Below are 20,409 nucleotides of genomic sequence, written 5' to 3' on the forward strand. Positions count from 1 at the left end.
GGAGGGGTGCGGTGCTAGTCTAGCCCCCTGCTCGGTCTCTGAGTAGGGTAGGGCTGTGCTCATCATGCCTAGTCACTTGGCTTATGGGTCATTATTTCACGTGACATAGTCACCTGAAAGACTTGGAAACTCAGCAGTGACACTGGCGCACTCTACCTTCTGGGAAATAAATAAATGAAAACTAATCCATTAATAAATGGAAAACACTTGTATGACGGGTAACAATTCGGGTTGGCAAGGGATATTATACTTTGACCAGGATATCCGTCCATCCATCCATTCATTACCTCTGTATCCCCTCTTAATCCTTGAACAAAGAGGGAAACCAATTTACCTCGCCACTTTTCTGGTACACAGGTTGTCCTGTCCGGAATGCGTAATGTTTCCTCTTTGGTGCTTCATGGTGTTGCCAATCATTGTTGGCCGGAACACCCAGTACTCAGTGGGCCACCAGCCTTTCATCTAAACAGTAATGGGATGTTATAGGTTGTATTGTTTGTCCTTCAGAGGTCTCTCCCCAAGCCAAACAAGCTTTGGAAATCATGTCGACGTGTTAGTGAATAATACTGGGAGGGTAGGTTTTACGGAATTATTGATAATAAATTGTTTACCTCAAGCAGGAACCCTGAGAAAACATGTCTTTACATGTCGCTGCTCACCAGTGCCCCCAGTCGAACGGAGTCAAGGTTATGGCAGAAACATGTAGTCCTCTTTTTCCTCCGTTCTAATACATTTAGCTGAGAGGGTGTGTGTTGTCTGTACTGACTGCTAATGTATGTTTGGCCAGATGAATGGGAGAGGTGGGTGAGCTCCTGTGGGGTTTAGGAGCTCTGAATGGGAAAGAGAAATGGTGTCTCTTTGATGTTGTGACACGCTGCTCTTTCACATGAGCGATACCTTGTTGGTTCAGTGCAGCCCCTCAGCGTTCACTCTGGGCACTGTGTGTGTGTGAGCTTTCTTTAGTATGTGTGTGTGCTTTCTCCGTGTGTCTCAGGATATACCCAGGGAGATGGGGGAAGCCATTTGTCCCCGTTCCTCCTTGTACTCCTCTCCCCCACTGAGGGGGTCATAAAGCGTCATGGGGGGGGCGGTGGCCCGGTCAACACATCACCATCAACACAGCCATGCCTCTATTGATCTACACTACACACACTGGGGCTGTTAGGAGTCATCATTAGACCACACACACACATACTGTACGTTGTTTTACATTTTGTTCATTTAGCAGATGCTATTATCCAGAGCGACTTACAGGAGCAATTAGGGTTAAGGTGCCTTGCTCAAGGGCAAATAAGACCAATTTTCCCACGTAGTCGCCTCAGGGATTCAAACCAGCAACCTTTACTTGCCCAACGCTCTTAACCGCTAGGCTACCTGTCGCCCCACAGACTAGGCCACACACACACACTCTACCTACTGGGGACACCTGTTCTGGCACCACATTCTGGGGACACCACTTTCCTGACAGCCTAGAGACAAGATGAAAACATCAACAACAAAATCTGTAATAAATACAATTGTAATTGATTTATTGAAATAAGGATAGATGACATTGTGATGACTGGGCAAGAGGAAACTCCTTATTTGACATCAACAGGAAGTCCTATCTGGGGACCAAGTTCTGACCAACTAGTGCCATCAGGGAACTAACTAGTGTAGGCTATTGTTTAGGGCACAAGGGGAAGATGGATCCTAATCTAGATTACCGGCAAAGTTTGTATTGGTAGAACCGCCTGGCCTTTCAGCCTATCAGTACCCGCTAGAGAATGTTGCCGGGCATACTCTTTAGCATATGCATCAGATGCATATCAGCCTGTAAGGTGCGCAAACATGCTTGATAAATAGTGCATAAGCTATTGTAAATGATTAATTGCGTGAAGAAATATTCAGTGTAATCCATTTGATCAACTTAATTTGTAGATTTGATTAGTAATAGTTATAGTAATTAAGTCAAGTAAAAATATAATATTTGCTGTATTCCTAAACAGTCACCAGTGCATCAGCAATTGTAAAGGGTGAATTGCATAAATAAATATTTGTGGAAATATATTCATGACAAGATACAATCAACAAATTACTGTTTTTATATCGGACACTGTATTGTGCCCTTATGCGAGTGTCGTTACGCATTAATCAATTTCCTCTTCTTTTTTGGGGGGGTCCACAGTCAGCGCACAGCTTCGGGGCTTTGTGTGAGCAATCCTCACAAACAAATCGGTTGCACTGCACACAGTTTTCATGGGCCTTGCTTCATGTGCACCTGCCGCAGTATCACCTCAGTATTGGACACCATCCAGCCCAGTGTAATCAGTTTGCGGCATCCAGCCCAGTGTAATCAGTTTGCGGCATCCAGCCCAGTGTAATCAGTTTGCGGCATCCAGCCCAGTGTAATCAGTTTGCGGCATCCAGCCCAGTGTAATCAGTTTGCGGCATCCAGCCCAGTGTAATCAGTTTGCGGCATCCAGCCCAGTGTAATCAGTTTGAGAAAGTCCGCCCCATACCGATCAGACCAAAAGGACTCCACATCATGCTCTGTCCGCCGTACGCCCCGCGAACGTACAAGAGTTGAATAAATGCTTAGTTCATCCATATACAGTGGGGAGAACAAGTATTTGATACACTGTCAATTTTGTAGGTTTTCCTACTTACAAAGCATGTAGAGGTCTGTAATTTTTATCATAGGTACACTTCAACTGTGAGAGATGGAATCTAAAACAAAAATCCAGAAAATCACATTGTATGATTTTTAAGTAATTAATTTGCATTTTATTGCATGACATAAGTATTTGATCACCTACCAACCAGTAAGAATTCCGGCTCTCACAGACCTGTTAGTTTTTCTTTGAGAAGCCCTCCTGTTCTCCACTCATTACCTGTAGTAACTGCACCTGTTTGAACTCGTTACCTGTATAAAAGACACCTGTCCACACACTCAATCAAACAGACTCCAACCTCTCCACAATGGCCAAGACCAGAGAGCTGTGTAAGGACATCAGGGATAAAATTGTAGACCTGCACAAGGCTGGGATGGGCTACAGGACAATAGAAAAACAGCTTGGTGAGAAGGCAACAACTGTTGGCGCAATTATTAGAAAATGGAAGGAGTTCAAGATGACGGTCAATCACCCTCGGTCTGGGGCTCCATGCAAGATCTCACCTCGTGGGGCATCAATGATCATGAAGAAGGTGAGGGATCAGCCCAGAACTACACGGCGGGACCTGGTCAATGACCTGAAGAGAGCTGGGACCACAGTCTCAAAGAAAACCATTAGTAACACACTACGCCGTCATGGATTAAAATCCTGCAGTGCACGCAAGGTCCCCCTGCTCAAGCCAGTGCATGTCCAGGCCCGTCTGAAGTTTGCCAATGACCATCTGGATGATCCAGAGGAGGAATGGGAGAAGGTCATGTGGTCTGATGAGACAAAAATAGAGCTTTTTGGTCTAAACTCCACTCGCCGTGTTTGGAGGAAGAAGAAGGATGAGTACAACCCCAAGAACACCATCCCAACCGTGAAGCATGGAGGTGGAAACATCATTCTTTGGGGATGCTTTTCTGCAAAGGGGACAGGACGACTGCACTGTATTGAGGGGAGGATGGATGGGGCCATGTATCGCGAGATCTTGGCCAACAACCTCCTTCCCTCAGTAAGAGCATTGAAGATGGGTCGTGGCTGGGTCTTCCAGCATGACAACGACCCGAAACACACAGCCAGGGCAACTAAGGAGTGGCTCCGTAAGAAGCATTTCAAGGTCCTGGAGTGGCCTAGACAGTCTCCAGACCTGAACCCAATAGAAAATCTTTGGAGGGAGCTGAAAGTCTGTATTGCCCAGCGACAGCCCCGAAACCTGAAGGATCTGGAGAAGGTCTGTATGGAGGAGTGGGCCAAAATCCCTGCTGCAGTGTGTGCAAACCTGGTCAAGAACTACAGGAAACGTATGATCTCTGTAATTGCAAACAAAGGTTTCTGTACCAAATATTAAGTTCTGCTTTTCTGATGTATCAAATACTTATGTCATGCAATAAAATGCAAATTAAATACTTAAAAATTATACAATGTGATTTTCTGGATTTTTGTTTTAGATTCTGTCTCTCACAGTTGAAGTGTACCTATGATAAAAATTACAGACCTCTACATGCTTTGTAAGTAGGAAAACCTGCAAAATCGGCGGTGTATCAAATACTTGTTCTCCCCACTGTACATGTCCCACCTACTGTTTCCTTTTCTATGTGCATGAGCAACAGTACCATCTCTGATGTGCGGCAACATCTGCATGTCACATAAAATCCCTTTTCTACCCAAACCGTGCCGTCCCTCCCAGACTCCTGTCTCGCCGTCCCTCCCAGACTCCTGTCTCGCCGTCCCTCCCAGACTCCTGTCTCGCCGTGCCGTCCCTCCCAGACTCCTGTCTCGCCGTGCCGTCCCTCCCAGACTCCTGCCTCGCCGTGCCGTCCCTCCCAGACTCCTGCCTCGCCGTGCCGTCCCTCCCAGACTCCTGCCTCGCCGTGCCGTCCCTCCCAGACTCCTGCCTCGCCGTGCCGTCCCTCCCAGACTCCTGCCTCGCCGTGCCGTCCCTCCCAGACTCCTGCCTCGCCGTGCCGTCCCTCCCAGACTCCTGCCTCGCCGTGCCGTCCCTCCCAGACTCCTGCCTCGCCGTGCCGTCCCTCCCAGACTCCTGCCTCGCCGTGCCGTCCCTCCCAGACTCCTGCCTCGCCGTGCCGTCCCTCCCAGACTCCTGCCTCGCCGTGCCGTCCCTCCCAGACTCCTGCCTCGCCGTGCCGTCCCTCCCAGACTCCTGCGTCGCCGTGCCGTCCCTCCCAGACTCCTGCCTCGCCGTGCCGTCCCTCCGACTCCTGCCTCGCCGTGCCGTCCCTCCCAGACTCCTGCTTCGCCGTGCCGTCCCTCCCAGACTCCTGCCTCGCCGTGCCGTGCCGTCCCTCCCAGACTCCTGCCTCGCCGTCCCTCCCAGACTCCTGCCTCGCCGTCCCTCCCAGACTCCTGCCTCGCCGTCCCTCCCAGACTCCTGCCTCGCCGTCCCTCCCAGACTCCTGCCTCGCCGTCCCTCCCAGACTCCTGCCTCGTCGTCCCTCCCAGACTCCTGGCTCGCCGTCCCTCCCAGACTCCTGCCTCGCCGTCCCTCCCAGACTCCTGCCTCGCCGTCCCTCCCAGACTCCTGCCTCGCCGTGCCGTCCCTCCCAGACTCCTGCCTCGCCGTGCCGTCCCTCCCAGACTCCTGCCTCGCCGTGCCGTCCCTCCCAGACTCCTGCCTCGCCGTCCCTCCCAGACTCCTGCCTCGCCGTCCCTCCCAGACTCCTGCCTCGCCGTCCCTCCCAGACTCCTGCCTCGCCGTCCCTCCCAGACTCCTGCCTCGCCGTCCCTCCCAGACTCCTGCCTCGCCGTCCCTCCCAGACTCCTGCCTCGCCGTCCCTCCCAGACTCCTGCCTCGCCGTCCCTCCCAGACTCCTGCCTCGCCGTCCCTCCCAGACTCCTGCCTCGCCGTCCCTCCCAGACTCCTGCCTCGCCGTCCCTCCCAGACTCCTGCCTCGCCGTCCCTCCCAGACTCCTGCCTCGCCGTCCCCCCCAGACTCCTGCCTCGCCGTCCCCCCCAGACTCCTGCCTCGCCGTCCCCCCCAGACTCCTGCCTCGCCGTGCCGTCCCTCCCAGACTCCTGCCTCGCCGTCCCTCCCAGACTCCTGCCTCGCCGTGCCGTCCCTCCCAGACTCCTGCCTCGCCGTGCCGTCCCTCCCAGACTCCCGTCTCGCCGTCTGTTGGCTCTGAGTTTTTACTGTGGCGAAGCTTAGGCATCGGAGGCGGAAGTCAACATCTGAATCAGATGAAGACTCTTCATCAGCAATGTCGATTTCAAGCTCAATATATGATCCTCCATCCAACTCGAACTCACCTAAATTCTGCAGCATTTGCAATACTGTTAGTGCGTCCATTCATTTGGTTCGGCTTGCCATTGTGAACTACACACTGTATGTTGTACTCGGTGTCTAATTTGACTCTCATAGAGGGGAAATGATAGACCATTTGCAGCCTTTCATAATAAAATAGACTGCCCACTTCTTCATCAACATTACAATATAGTTCTAAATTGAATCATCCTCTTCACCCTCATCATTCAGATCAATTCAATCACCCTCATCAATCAGTTCATTCAAGTCACATGCACCATTATCAGTTTCTATCTGGTTTATATTGCCCATTGATGACAGAATAGCATATTTTAATTGTATTATGTTACTCGTTTTTACGTAGTAGGCATAGCAATGCTGCCGCGTAATTGGTAATGTGCTGAATTCATGGACAGCAGGGATGTTCTTGGAAAAAGTGACGTTTGGAAATAGAGCTGCACCTCTTGAATTATGAGAGTTATTTGACAAAGGTAAGTGTAATAGAAACTGCAGAATATGCTCTTTCTGATAGTATTTAGAAATGTGAATGTTTTACTTGCATGTGACTCTGGAGGAGGATATGATAAAGTGATGCTCCTTTCCCTGCATGTACAGTTTGCCAACTGATAGGCCTAATATTGTCACTCATCAGATTATTGTCAATTGAATCTTGTCTGTAGTCTATCTCTTAATCTGTGTGAAATTAGTTTGGGTTTAGTTTAGGTGTAGTTTCGATGGGCCGGCTGGACAGGCTGACTGGCATTGTTGTTTCCCGCTCATCAACTTTGATAGAGTCAAGGATATGTTTTGCATTATTCTGAAGGCCTGCTGCACCATGTAGCGTGTTTTAGTTTCCCTTATAGTAAATGAAACAGTTCCATAACAGCTTATGTTCACAAAGTAAAACTTAAAAGAGAACGGTATCAACCCCCTAGGTGATTTGCTGCTGATAAATAGGCATAACACCAACTCATCATTACACTATTGTCTTTCAAAATTAAATCAACATCTTCACCCTCATCATTCAGTTAGGCCTAATTAGAATTTAATTGTGAAGTAAGGTGCACAATTATCGCCCATTCATCCATTTGTCATTAATTTAGTGAGGAGAGAGTCGCATTAGCACCTGGGTGGATACCAATGTTCTACAGCACATTGTCTTGGCAGGTTAAGTTTGGAATAGGTGTGGGAAAAAACTGGTAAAGGCTCCAAATATTTTTCTGTTGGTGATTTCAAATTCTGACAAATGAGCAGTGTAAAATACAAACATTTCGGAAAAATCAGGGAAGGAGCTAAATCAAATGTGAGGGGCAGTTGGCCTACAGTAGTTCTAGTGTTAACCCCGTTGCTCCCTCTCTCCCTCCAGTCCAGTAGCCATTAGTGTCTCTCCCTTTAGTTCAGTACTACACTCTGCTAGCTAGTCTTTAGCCTCCTCTCTCTCTCGCGCGTGCGCAAGACGACAGTCTCCGTCTTGCTCCGCACAGACCACACAAGTTTAAGCGGGTCATTGTAGTTAATTTCCATGTTTTCTGTGCTAAACAATGTACACTGAATAAAAATATAAACGCAACATGTAAAGTGTTGGTTTCATGAGCTGAAATAAAACATCCCAGAAATGTTCCATACGCACAAAAAGCTTATTTCTCTCAAATTGTGCACAATTTTGTTTACATCCCTGTTAGTGAGCATTTCTCCTTTGCCAAGATAATCCATCCATGTGACAGGTGTGGCATATCAAGAAGCCGATTAAACAGCATGATCATTACACAGGTGCACCTTGTGCTGTAGACAAAAGGCCACTAAATTGTGCAGTTTTGTCACACAACACAATGCCACAGATGTGTCAAGTTTTGAGGGAGTGTTCAATTGGCAAGCTGACTGCAGGAATGTTCACCAGAGCTGTTGACAGAAAATGTCGTGTTAATTTCTCTAAGCTGCCTCCGAAGTCGTTTTAGAGAATTTGGCAGTACGTCCAACCGGCCTCACAACCGCAGAACACGTGTATGGCGTTGTGTGGGCAAGTGGTTTGCTGATGTCAATGTTGTGATCTGAGTGCTCCATGGTGGCGGTGGAGTTATGGTATGGGCAGGCATAAGCTACGGACAACGAACACAATTTCATTTTATCAATGGTAATTTGAGATCCTGAGGCCAATTGTCATGCCATTCATCCGCAGCGATCACATGTTTCAGAATGAAAATGCACGGCCCCATGTCGCAAGGTTCTGTACGCAATTCCTGGAAGCTGAAAATAACCCAGTTACCCATTGAGCATGTTTGGGATGCTCTGGATCGACCTATATGACAGCGTATTCCTGTTCCTGCCAATATCCAGTAACTTTGCACGGCCATTAAAGAGGATTGGGACAACATTCCACAGGCCACAATCAACAGACTGATCAACTCTATGAGAAGGTGATGTTGCGCTTCATGAGGCAAATGGTGGTCACACCAGATACTGACTAGTTTTCTGATCCACGCCCATAGCTTAAAAAAAAAAAAAAGAAGCTATCTGTAACCAACAACATCTGTTTTCCCAGTCATGTGAAATCCATTGATTTGGGCCTAATTAATTAATTTTAATTGATTCATATCCTTATTTTGAACTGTAACGCAGTAAAATCTTTGAAATTGTTTCATGTTACGCTTATATTTTTGTTCAGTATGGAAGATTGACCTGTTGGAAAATACAACTCCCTACCACATCACACAGTTCAGACTTGATGTGATTAATCTCTGCAAACTGCACATCGAGTTCAGGAAGAAAAAAAACACAACAAAATGGAATTCAAGTCATTGAACGGACGACAGTCAATTACTTGTTTAATTTTTTTTTTAATAATCGAAATTTGGGTTAATCGCTTAGCACTACTATATAGTGCACTATTTTAGTGCTTTATATGTGTATACATTCTGCGGTGCTTTCCCATCAAGTCTAATGACAGATAGTTTTAAAGTGTTAATATAGTTTGATGACACTGACATGAATAGCTCTATGTTAATTAGACGGATGTAATGGATGTATTATAGATATTGAACACTGAGTGTACAAAATATTAGGAACACCTGCTCCTTCCATGACATAGACTGACCAGGTGAAAGCTATGGTCCCTTACTGATGTCACTTGTTAAATCCACTTCAATCAGTGTAGATGAAGGGGAGGAGACACGTTAAAGAAGGATGTCTAAGCCTTGAGACAATTGAGATATGGGTTGTGAATGTGTGCCATTCAGAGAGTGAATGGGCAAGAAAAAAGATTGCGGTGTCTTTGAACGGGGTATGGTTGTAGGTGCCAGGTGCACCGGTTTGTCCAGAACTGCATTGCTGCTGGGTTTTTCATACAACAGTTTCCTGTGTGTATCAAGAATGGTCCACCACCCAAAGGACATCCAGCCAACTTGACACAACTGTGGGAAGCATTGGAGTCAACATGGGCCAGCATCCCTGTGGAACGCTTCCAACACCTTGTAGAGTCCATGCCCCGACGAATTTAGGCTGTTCTGAAGGCAAAGGGGGTGCAACGCAATATTAGGAAGGTGTTCTTAATGTTTTGTGCGCTCAGTGTATTTTATATGGAATATACAGGTAACTGCCAAAATATTGGAAACGCTTGAGTAAATGAGGGATACAAAGTATATTAAAAACAGGTGCTTCCACACAGGTTTGGTTCCTGACTTAAGACATTTACAAATGTATAAAAATGCTGGCCAGGCCATTATTTTGGTTACCATGGCTATGCCTCCATAGGATGACAATGCCCCCTTCAGCAGGGCACGAGTGTTCACTGAATGGTTTGATGAGCATGAAAACGATGTATGATGCCATGGCATTCTCTGTCACCAGATCTCAACCCAGTTTAACACTTATGGGAGATTCTTGAGCGGTGCCTGAGACAGCATTTTCCACCACCATCAACAAAACACCAAATGAATTTTCTTGCGGAAGAATCGTGTTGCATCCGTATATATAAATAGAACACTGCTTTATTCCTATGGTCGCATTCCTCCAACAGAGTTCCAGACACTTGTAGAATCTATGCCAAGGTGCATTGAAGCTGTTTTGACTCGTGGTGGCCCAACGCCATTAAGACACTACGTTGGGATTTCCTTTATTTTGACAGTTACCAGTATGTTAATATTACTGACAAACCTATGGTGTTGTGTAGGATACCTGGGAGACTGAATGACAGACGTACCCCACTGGGAGAGCTCAACTGGATCTTCACTGCTATCACTGACACTATCGCCTGGAACGTGCTGCCCAGAGGTACACACACACACACACACACACACACACACACACACACACACACGAGTTTGGGAGCATATATGCATGCGCACACACTCATACCCCTGTGGCTGCCCAGACAAGTAGAAAGTCACTCGCACACAAACACTCATGTGAGAGGAGAACAGTGGTAATGGGCTGATAAACCCCAGAAACCATACGGCACTGCCAGTCATTAATCAGCCTCCATCACAGTGAATCTCCTTCATGAAGGCACGGCACACCTAATCCACCTCACCACACACCTCACTCTCACAAACTACGCTCACACAGACATACTCGCACACAAAAGCACGTGAACACGCACACTCGAATCACACCACAATCAAAACACTTATGCACAGACAGACTCACTCCCTCTCACACATACACACACACACACACACACACACACACACACACACACACACACACACACACACACACACACCAATTATTATCATTAGTTGGGGATAAACACTGGAGAAACCTGGCCCAATTAAACTAAATGAGATAATGCATGAATTAATAATACGAGTTGAAAATGTCACTACCGCCCCCTGCCTTGATCTATCTGGCGCTGCTACTCCACTCTGCCTGTCTGTCCACATTCAATACACACACACAATACATACATACATACATACATACACACCTACAGTGCATTCAATGCACAATACATGCTCACCTACAGGGCATTCGGAAAGCATTGATCCCTTGACTTTTCCACATTTTGTTATGTTACAGCCTTATTCTAAAATGGATTAAATTATTTTCTCATCAATCTACACAATATACCCCATAATGACAAAATGAAAACAGGTTTTTAGAAATTGTTGCTAGTGTATTAAAAATAAACATACCTTATTTACTTAAGTGAGTCTCATATGAGTCTTGAAATTGAGCCCAGGTGCATCCTGTTTCCATTGATCATCCTTGATATTTCTACAACTTGATTGGATTCCACCTGTGGTAAATTCAATTGATTAGACATGATTTGGAAAGGCACACACCTGTCTATATAATGTCCCACATATGATAGTGCATGTCAGAGCAAAACCAAGCCATGAGGTCGAAGGAATTGTCCGTGGAGGTCCGAGACAAGATTGTGTCGATGCACAGATCTGGGGAAGGGTACCAGAAAATGTCTGCAGCATTGAAGGTCCCCCAAGAACATTGTGGCCTCCATCATTCTTAAATGGAAGAAGTTTGGAACCACCAAGACTCTTCCTAGAGCTTGCCGCACAGGAAAACTGCGTAATCGGCGGAGAAAGGCCTATGTCAGGGAGGTGACCAAGAACTCGATGGTCACTCTGACAGAGCTTCTGAGTTCCTCTGTGGAGATGGGAGAACCTTCCAGAAAGACAACTATCTCTGCAGCACTCCACCAATCAGGCCTTTATGGTAGAGTGGCCAGACGGAAGCCACTCCTCAGTAAAAGGCACATGACAGCCTGCTTGGAGTTTGCCAAAAGGCACCTAAAGGACTCTGACCATGAGAACCAAGATTGGACTCTTTGGCCTGAATGCCAAGCGTCACGTCTGGAGGAAACCTGGCACCATCATGCTGATGGGATGTTTTTCAGTGGCAGGGTCTGGGAGACTAGTCAGGATTGAGGGAAAGATGAATGGGGAAAAGTATAGCGAGATACTAGATGAAAACCTGCTCCAGAGCGCTCCGGACCTCAGACTGGGGTGAAAGTTCACCTTCCAACAGGGCAATGACCCTAAGCAAACAGCCAAGACAACGCAGGAGTGGCTTTGGGACAAGTCTCTGAATGTCCTTGAGCGGCCCAGCCAGAGCCCGGACTTGAACCCGATCGAACATCTCTGGAGAGACCTGAAAATAGCTGTGCAGCAACTTTCCCCATCCAACCTTGAGAGGATCTGCAGAGAAGAATGGGAGAAACTCCCCAAATACAGTTGTGCCAAGCTTGTAGCATTTTACTGAAGAAGACTCGAGACTGTAATCGCTGCCAAAAATTATTCAACAAAGTACTGAGTAAAGGGTCTGAATACTTATGTAATTATTTAAGTTATATTTGTAATAAATTTGCTAAATTATAAAACCTTTTTTGCTCTGTTATTGTGGGTAGATTGAGGGAGAAAAAAATATTTAATCCATTTTAGAATAAGGCTGTAATGTAACAGTGGAAAAAGTCAAGGGGTCTGAATACATTCCGAATGCACTGTACATCTCTCTGTTTCTCTTTCTCCCCTTCTTTCTCTCTCTTTCTTTGATGCTGTCTGTTATTTTCCATCGACCATGCTCCCTTGTCCCCTATCGCTTTCTTTCTTTCCATTCCTTCATGTCCGTTCTTCCTTTTTTCTCTCCTCTTACTCATCCTCCCTCTCTCTAGATCTGTTCCAGAAGCTCTTTCGTCAGGACCTGTTGGTGGCCAGTTTATTCCGCAACTTCCTGTTGGCAGAGAGGATAATGAGGTCATACAACTGCACCCCTGTCAGCAGTCCGCGCCTGCCACCTACATACATGCACGCCATGTGGTAAGACAGACACACACACACACTCTCTCTGTTGGCCTTTTCTATTAAGTCGTATCGGTCTGTCCATTCATTAAATTCATGTTGAAAACTGTCTGCAAAATCCTTTTGTGTGTTTTTCCACCATCAGTTGCTAAAAGCATTAGTTGGGGGAGAGTGTTTTTGCTGAAAGCCTCTTGAGTGAGCGATCGCCTGTTTTCCTCTCTTATTGCCTCCATTATCTCTTCTTGAGAAGACATTAAATAGCACTGAATAATCTGGGGTGCACTTTCCCTTTGTTACTACACCCCATCACAGCTCTAAAGAGATGCTTGAGCCAGCAAGAAAGGAAGCACAGAGCGAGAGAGATAATGTGGAGGGAGGAGAAGGTCAAAGGACAACAAGGGGTGGTAAGAAAGAGTGGAGGAGAGAGACTGATATGAAGTGTTGAGGTAGCTAGATAGCAGTGAAGAAGGAAGGAAGAAAGAGTGGAGGAGAGAGACTGATATGAAGTGTTGAGGTAGCTAGATAGCAGTGAAGAAGGAAGGAAGAAAGAGTGGAGGAGAGAGACTGATATGAAGTGTTGAGGTAGCTAGATAGCAGTGAAGAAGGAAGGAAGAAAGAGTGGAGGAGAGAGACTGATATGAAGTGTTGAAGTAGCTAGATAGCAGTGAAGAAGGAAGGAAGAAAGAGTGGAGGAGAGAGACTGATAGGAAATGTTGAGGTAGCTAGATAGCAGTAAAGAAGGAAGGAAGAAAGAGTGGAGGAGAGAGACTGATAGGAAATGTTGAGGTAGCTAGATAGCAGTAAAGAAGGAAGGAAGAAAGAGTGGAGGAGAGAGACTGATAGGAAGTGTTGAGGTAGCTAGATAGCAGTAAAGAAGGAAGGAAGAAAGAGTGGAGGAGAGAGACTGATATGAAGTGTTGAGGTAGCTAGATAGCAGTAAAGAAGGAAGGAAGAAAGAGTGGAGGAGAGAGACTGATAGGAAGTGTTGAGGTAGCTAGATGGCAGTAAAGAAGGAAGGAAGAAAGAGACTAATAGAAAGTGTAGGAGAATACGTAAGTGTGGAGGTGGAGAGAAATAGTGAGGGTTTGGGGAAATATTTTGATTGATGATGGTGGCCATACACAATCAGCAAGTGTTATTAAAATGCTCTTGTTGTCTTTATTAGTGGGCGCCATTATTAGGATATAAATTGGCTGGGGACAGGTGTGCATGAGTGTGATGGGGGTGTATGGCGCTATGGCTGCACGAAGCTCTGCTGCAGGTAGAAGCTAGAGCAGTGTCAGCAACTAGATACAAATTCCCTCATACACACTTAAAGTTCCCAAGGTCCCGAACTGTCATTCTGATTTCCATGTAAAATAGCCTTTTGAGTGACTAAAATATCACCCATAATATTTGTTTTGGATAGAAATGCGCGAAAAAGTACTTTTTATCTCAGAAAGTTTGAAAAGACAGGCTTTGTGGGCGGGGAGTTTATTATTCATGAGCTCACCTTGACTGACAGCTCTTTGAAACGCTGGATGCGGTAAAATCATCTCAAGCTAATTTAGTGATACACAATGCAGCTCAAACAACATTGAAGTTGCAGCAATGATGTCAATGTTTTATACATATTTTCTTTGGCATCGCTCTTGTGATGCAGTTCACAGCAGCAATGACAGATGTGTTGACTTGACAACTGCGTCAGAGTTCTGAACGACGGCTCGGGGATTCGAACCAGTGACCTTTGGGTTACTGGCCCAGCGCTCTTAACCGCTAGGCTACCAGCGGCCATCACACACCCCTCACTCCTATCAAATCCCAATCACGTTTCATGTCACTTTTCACTCACTTCCCAAACTAAAACTAACAACAAGAGTGACATGTTTTTTGTTGTTGTCGCCAAACAAATGTTTGTCTGCTTGTTTCGACTGATTCCAGATGTTTCATATATTTGATATATTCATGCATTGGGATTACAGATATTTATACCTGATATGAATATTGAGTGCACACTGTGCTATGTGAAGGATATGATTATTTGTATTCTACATAGATTATAACTAGCATCTAGGATCCTTTGACTAGGGAAATATCTTTCTCCATAGAGAATTGTATTCTAGTCATTTATCTTGGATTCCTCTATTACCTGGATGGAATAGGCAAAGGCAGTGTTCTTAGTTGCGTTCAATAACTGGAACAAATCTGTAACGTTGCGTATGGTTACATTCGTCAACCAAATGCTCAATTACTGCATGCACTTTCTAACCAGAGGACAAACCCCTTAGCTGCAGACCCCAAGTGCTGCCTCAGAGCAAATAGGGAGGAAGAGGAGTTGGTGGATAGGGGAAGAGGGGGGGAAGGGGGGTTGGTGTGAGAGTGCAGCAGTAAAGGGGGTTTGATGTGTGTTATGTAACAGTGTGAGTTCAACATGATGACCAGGTAGAACAGAGTTTGGGATGGATCAAAGCCTCAATGCTGCCCTCTCTAGGACTGTCTGTGTGTGTGTGTGTTGGACATTTGGGTTGTTGATGCCTAGTGTGTGTGTGTGCATCGTTCCTCTACAGGCAGGCATGGGACCTGGCTGTGGACATCTGTCTCTCTCAGCTGCCCACCATCATTGAGGAGGGCACCGCCTTCAGGGTGAGTGTGTGTTTTTTCCATTTATCAGTGCGGGTTCCTCTAACTTTGGGACTTAGTCATGGCGTGTGTGTGTGTGTCTGTCTGTCAGGGGTCTCAAACTCATTTTGCCTGGTGTCCAAATTCTGTCTTCACCAAGGTCCTGCGGGGCCACACTGCCAAAGGCTTTTTCCCCTTCATTTGAGTAGCCCTCAGGCGCTAAGATATATCGCCCTGTATGCTGGGGATACAATTTCTGTGTGTTTGACACCTCACTGAGAAATAACCCCACTAGCTGACGGATGGCTGTCTGTCACTTCAGTGTCTGACACTTTCAGTTCTTTCACTTTCATTGTATTTACCCTGGTTACTTTGACCCTGGCACTTCTAAGAGTTAAAATACCATTTTATTTCCACTGATACATCACAAACACCTACGTGTCACTGAGTCAATAGCAGTGATAGTAGCTGTGGTCAGTGTATCACTCCATCCTGTTAAACCCGTCTGGGGCTACTTGTCCAGTCAGTGCAATCATTCATTATAAGATATTTTCATCACACGCACTTGAACGTTTCCCACTGTGATAGTCAGTGCTAACGCATCATCTTTGGGGTCAGTTTGGGTGGTATGAATGGTGTAGTACAATACATGCTGCCCTGTCATATACCGCCATCCTCTGTGCTTTTCTACAAAAATATAGAGATCGAGATGGTCATTAATGATGCATTGTTGCAGCTCCCTGTAGAAATCGGTCTGTCCAGACGAGCTACAAAAGTTTAGCATCCCGTTATGGTGTAATAATCCACCGCGATTGTAATATTGAATTCCCAATCTCTCTGGAGGAAAACCCTGGGCCAGGCAGGGATAGAAAAGCCGATTGTGACAACATCAGATTATTACCAGGGGTTGTGTCTACTGTCATCTTCTGAACTCTCCATCTCTCTTTTCCTCACTCTATCTATGCCGTCTTTACTTGCCTCTATTTCCCACTCTCCCTGGAACTCTTACTCCGGGGGTGTCAGACATACGGCCCATGGCCCAGTGCAGCCCTCCGGACCCCGGTGAAGACCGAATGCAGCCCTCCGGCTAAATTAGTTTGCCACCCCTGTCTTTTTCCCTCTTTCACTTGTCTCTCTCTTCCTCCGTCTCTCCTCGCAAAACGTAGCGGTGAAATTAATTTCAGACACCATATCAAGCAGAGAGCAATGCACTGCCATTGCAAAAGTTTGTATGCAAAAAGTTGAATGAATCTCTACAGAGCGTGACTCCCTACCTCTGAGTCATATCAGTTCTCCACCTGGCCTGTTGAGGTGTGCCTCTTCTCTACCACTTCTGAGAGAACATCCCTCTTCCCCCTCTCTTCCTTCACCCCCGCATGCTTAATGGCACTATAATTGACCCACCTGGGTCCTCTACAAATGTTCCCCCCTCTCTCCGTCTGCCTTTTGAGAGATAAGAGACTCGTTCACCCTCTCTGTCTCGCTCTTCAGAGTTTAGAGAAGCCCTCTGTCTGTTAGTTTGTTTGTGTGTGTGTGCGCGAGTGTTCGTTCCTCGTGTTTGAGCGCTTAAGTGTGTGAGAGAGCATCGCGGTGGTGCTTTGATTATTCACAAATTCACTTCCTCAACCAGTGGTAATATTTCCCTCTGCTCTCGGCAGCGGGAGAGTCTCTGTTGTAATTCCCTCTGCTATATTAATGGGACGAAGATGATGAAACTGGTCATGGCACAGTTAATAGCGGCAGAAACATCGTCATGACAGCCCTGCTCTATGTGGGGCTGAAGGGAAGCAGGGAAGAGAGGGGTGGTACATAATGAAGTGACACATGTTCTCACACACTACTGCAGCTGGTAGTCAAGGCTACAATAGAAGCTTCCTTATGTAAGGGTGTTATGTAATAGACAGATCGGTGTAAGATTTGGCTCTGTTCAGTTGGGGGGGGGGTGAGACAGAGGTGTGCTGCATTTGTTTCATGTTTACTGTGTGCTACAGATTGTGTTAAGATTAGTGTCTGCGTGTTGCGTTGTAGACATCGACGTGCTGAGTTGCCGTGCACATGCTTATATAACTTACACACACAACCTAAATAAACAAACATTGTTACAAAGCTCGTTCTACAATGAGATGTATGGTATTGTGTGTACAGTTCATTATCGATGCTTTAAGCCTAATTTGTGTGTGTTAGAGAATGGTGTTCTAGATCAAACTATTAAATGGATAATGCTATTGTAGAGTTGTGTGTTTGAGAGGTCACAGCTGTGTTTGTATGCAGGTCAAGATGCACTGCGTGACCAAAAGTATGTGGACACTTGCCTGTCGAACATCTCATTTCAAAATCATGGGCATTAATATGAAGTTGGTCTCCCCTTTGCAGCTATAACAGCGTCCACTCTTCTGGGAAGGTTTTCCACTAGATGTGGGAACGTTGCTGTGGGCACTTGCTTCCATTCAGCCACAAGAGCATTAGTTAGGTTGGGCAATTAGGCCTTGCTCGCAGTCGCAGTTCCAATTCATCCCAAAGGTGTTTGATGGGGTTGAAGTCAGGGCTCTGTGCAGGCCATTCAAGTTCTTCCACACCGATCTCAACAAACCATTTCTGTATGGACCTTGCTTTGTGCACGGGGGCATTATCATGCTGAAACAGGAAAGGGCCTTCCCCAAACTGTTGCCACAAAGTTGGAAGCACAAAATCGTCTAGAATGTAATTGAATGCTGCAGCGTTAAGATTTCCCTTCGCTGGAATTAAGGGGCCTAGGCCAAACCATGAAATACAGCCCCAGACCATTATTCCTCCTCCACTAAACTTTACCATTGACACTATGCATCAGGGGAGGTCAAATTGTCTTGGCATTCGCCAAAACCAGATTTGTCCGTTGGCGTGCCAGATGGTGAAGCGTAATTCATCACTCCAGAGAACATGTTTCCACTGCTCCAGAGTCCAATGGCGGCGAGCTTTACACCAGTCCAGCCGACGCTTGGCATTGCGCATAGTGATCTTTGGCTTGTGTGCGGCTGATCGGCCATGGAAACCCATTTCATGATGCTGCCGACGAACAGTTCTTGTGCTGACGTTGCTTCCAGAGTCAGTTTGGAACTCGGTAGTGAGTGTTGCAACCAGGGACAGCTTGTGTGGCCTACCACTTTGCGGCAGAGCTGTTGCGCCTAGACTTTTCCACTTCACAATAACAGTACTTACACTTGATCTGGGCAGCTCTAGCAGGGCAGAAATTCGACGAACTGACTTGTTGGAAAGGTGGCATCCTATGATGGTGCCACATTTGAAAGTCACTGAGCTCTTCAGTAAGTCCATTCTACTGCCACTGTTTGTCTATGGAGATTGCATGGCTGTGTGCTCGATTTTATATACCTATCAGTAATGGGTGTGGCTGAAATAGCCAAATCCACTCATTTGAAGGGGTGTTCACATACTTTTGTATATATAGTGTATGTACTCTGTGATTGAGCTCAGTATCAATGTACTGTATGTATTTAGATGTATATTCATCATAGCTGTATTAAAACGATTGTATTTGTTTCATCCCAATAGCACAGTCCGTTCTTTGCAGAGCAGCTGACAGCGTTCCAGGTGTGGCTCACCATGGGAGTGGAGAACAGGAACCCCCCCGAACAGCTCCCCATCGTATTGCAGGTGCACAAACACACACACACACACACACACACACACACACACACACACACACACACACACACACACCAACGGGCATAAAATATCTACCCTACCCGAAAAACATCTTTCAGTTTTCGGAATCTTTCCCTTTAAATCGCCATAGCAACGTCCCCTTTCAAAGTTGATTGACTGGGTTTCGAGGAATATAAAGTCACGGATCTGGAGATGAGAATAACAAGGGTATAGAGTTGAATTTGATTGGTCCGGAGTGTGGAAACGCCTCCTAATCTTACCACCTCCCAACGCCGAAATATGGAAGATATAAACTAGCAACGGTTCCAACAAACTAATGTTCTTATTTAATCAGTAAGCATATTAAGGTTATAATATTGTAGAGAACAATCTGATTCATTGTATGTGATTCGTAACGACATGGACTAAAGATATCTAAATTTCGACTAGGGCTGTCAAACGATTAAAATCATTAATTGCAATTAATCACATTAAATTCTGTAGTTAATCGCGATTAATTTCAAATGTTGTATTTGCTCAAATTTGGTGCTAAATAAAGATTTTTCCATTTAAAAACAAAAGCTGTGTATTGAGTTGTAGGTGTGTAGAGACTGAAACACAAAAAATATTCTGTATCAGAATTTTCTTAATGGCATATTCAACATAAACAAGTTAAGCAATACAAAATTCCTGTAACTTACTAATGCTCCGAGTAGGTGACACACACACACCACACACACCACACACACACACACACACACACACACACACACACACACACACACACACACACACACACACACACACACACACACACACACACACACACACACACACACACACACAGTTAAAGCTTTAGCCATTCAAAATTATTGTTCTCCCAATTACTGATTGGCTATAAGAAAAAATAACTTGCCCTATGGATACGAAGAACAAACAGCATAAACCTGTCCCACAATGCCATGAATTCCACAGAACATAAACCTGTGACCATACACTTCAGTCATCCTCCTATTTCCTTTCACTGAGCCAGTTGCTAAGAGACAAACAAGCCTGTTGACATTTTGAGATGATAAAGCTACTCTCTTCTTCTGTACGATATGCCCAGAGAGTGAAAACAACCTCTCACGAGGGACTGATGTGGCAGGCGTTGCCAGGGACCTTCGTTCAGTGCAGGCCAACTGGTGTGCCCCTGCATGCTGTGACCACCACTGTAGTGGACAGTCCTCCATGCTGATGCTTTGTAACGTGCCACACATTTTTCAATGGACTCCTCCTCTTCATCAGACTCAGAAGAACTCAACAAGAGGGCAGCTTTCTTCTTTGGTGGCTCTGACTGTGTTGCTTCACCAGGTTGCTGTGCAGGCCTCTCTTCCTTCAGCAAGTTGCTGACCAAAGCCCACACCTCACCCCTCTCTCGTCTGGGAGGGCACTTCAGGTCCTTAAACCTCGGGTTAGTGCTGTGGCCATGTGAGGTTGGTGTTTTCATTGCGTTTCTCCAGGTCTGTTGTGAATGTCAGC

The 20,409-nt window shown here is 46.0% G+C and overlaps 1 protein-coding gene across 9 annotated transcripts in view; it reads left to right on the forward strand.

The window, feature by feature from the left end:
- The window catches only part of LOC139567571 (regulatory-associated protein of mTOR-like), a 194,975-nt gene that overhangs the window by 117,806 nt on the left and 56,760 nt on the right, over positions 1-20,409 (forward strand). For all 9 annotated transcript variants that reach the window (XR_011673424.1, XR_011673425.1, XM_071388929.1 and 6 more), the window contains exons 9-12: positions 10,065-10,165; positions 12,525-12,669; positions 15,198-15,273; positions 18,796-18,897. Coding sequence is in view for 7 of the 9 variants with exons in the window: in XM_071388929.1 (XP_071245030.1) it covers positions 10,065-10,165; positions 12,525-12,669; positions 15,198-15,273; positions 18,796-18,897 (424 nt within the window). In the remaining 2 variants the exon portion in view is untranslated. The remainder of the gene's footprint in view (positions 1-10,064; positions 10,166-12,524; positions 12,670-15,197; positions 15,274-18,795; positions 18,898-20,409) is intronic.

This window comes from Salvelinus alpinus, chromosome 2 (assembly GCF_045679555.1).
Source record: "Salvelinus alpinus chromosome 2, SLU_Salpinus.1, whole genome shotgun sequence".
NCBI lineage: Eukaryota > Metazoa > Chordata > Actinopteri > Salmoniformes > Salmonidae > Salvelinus > Salvelinus alpinus.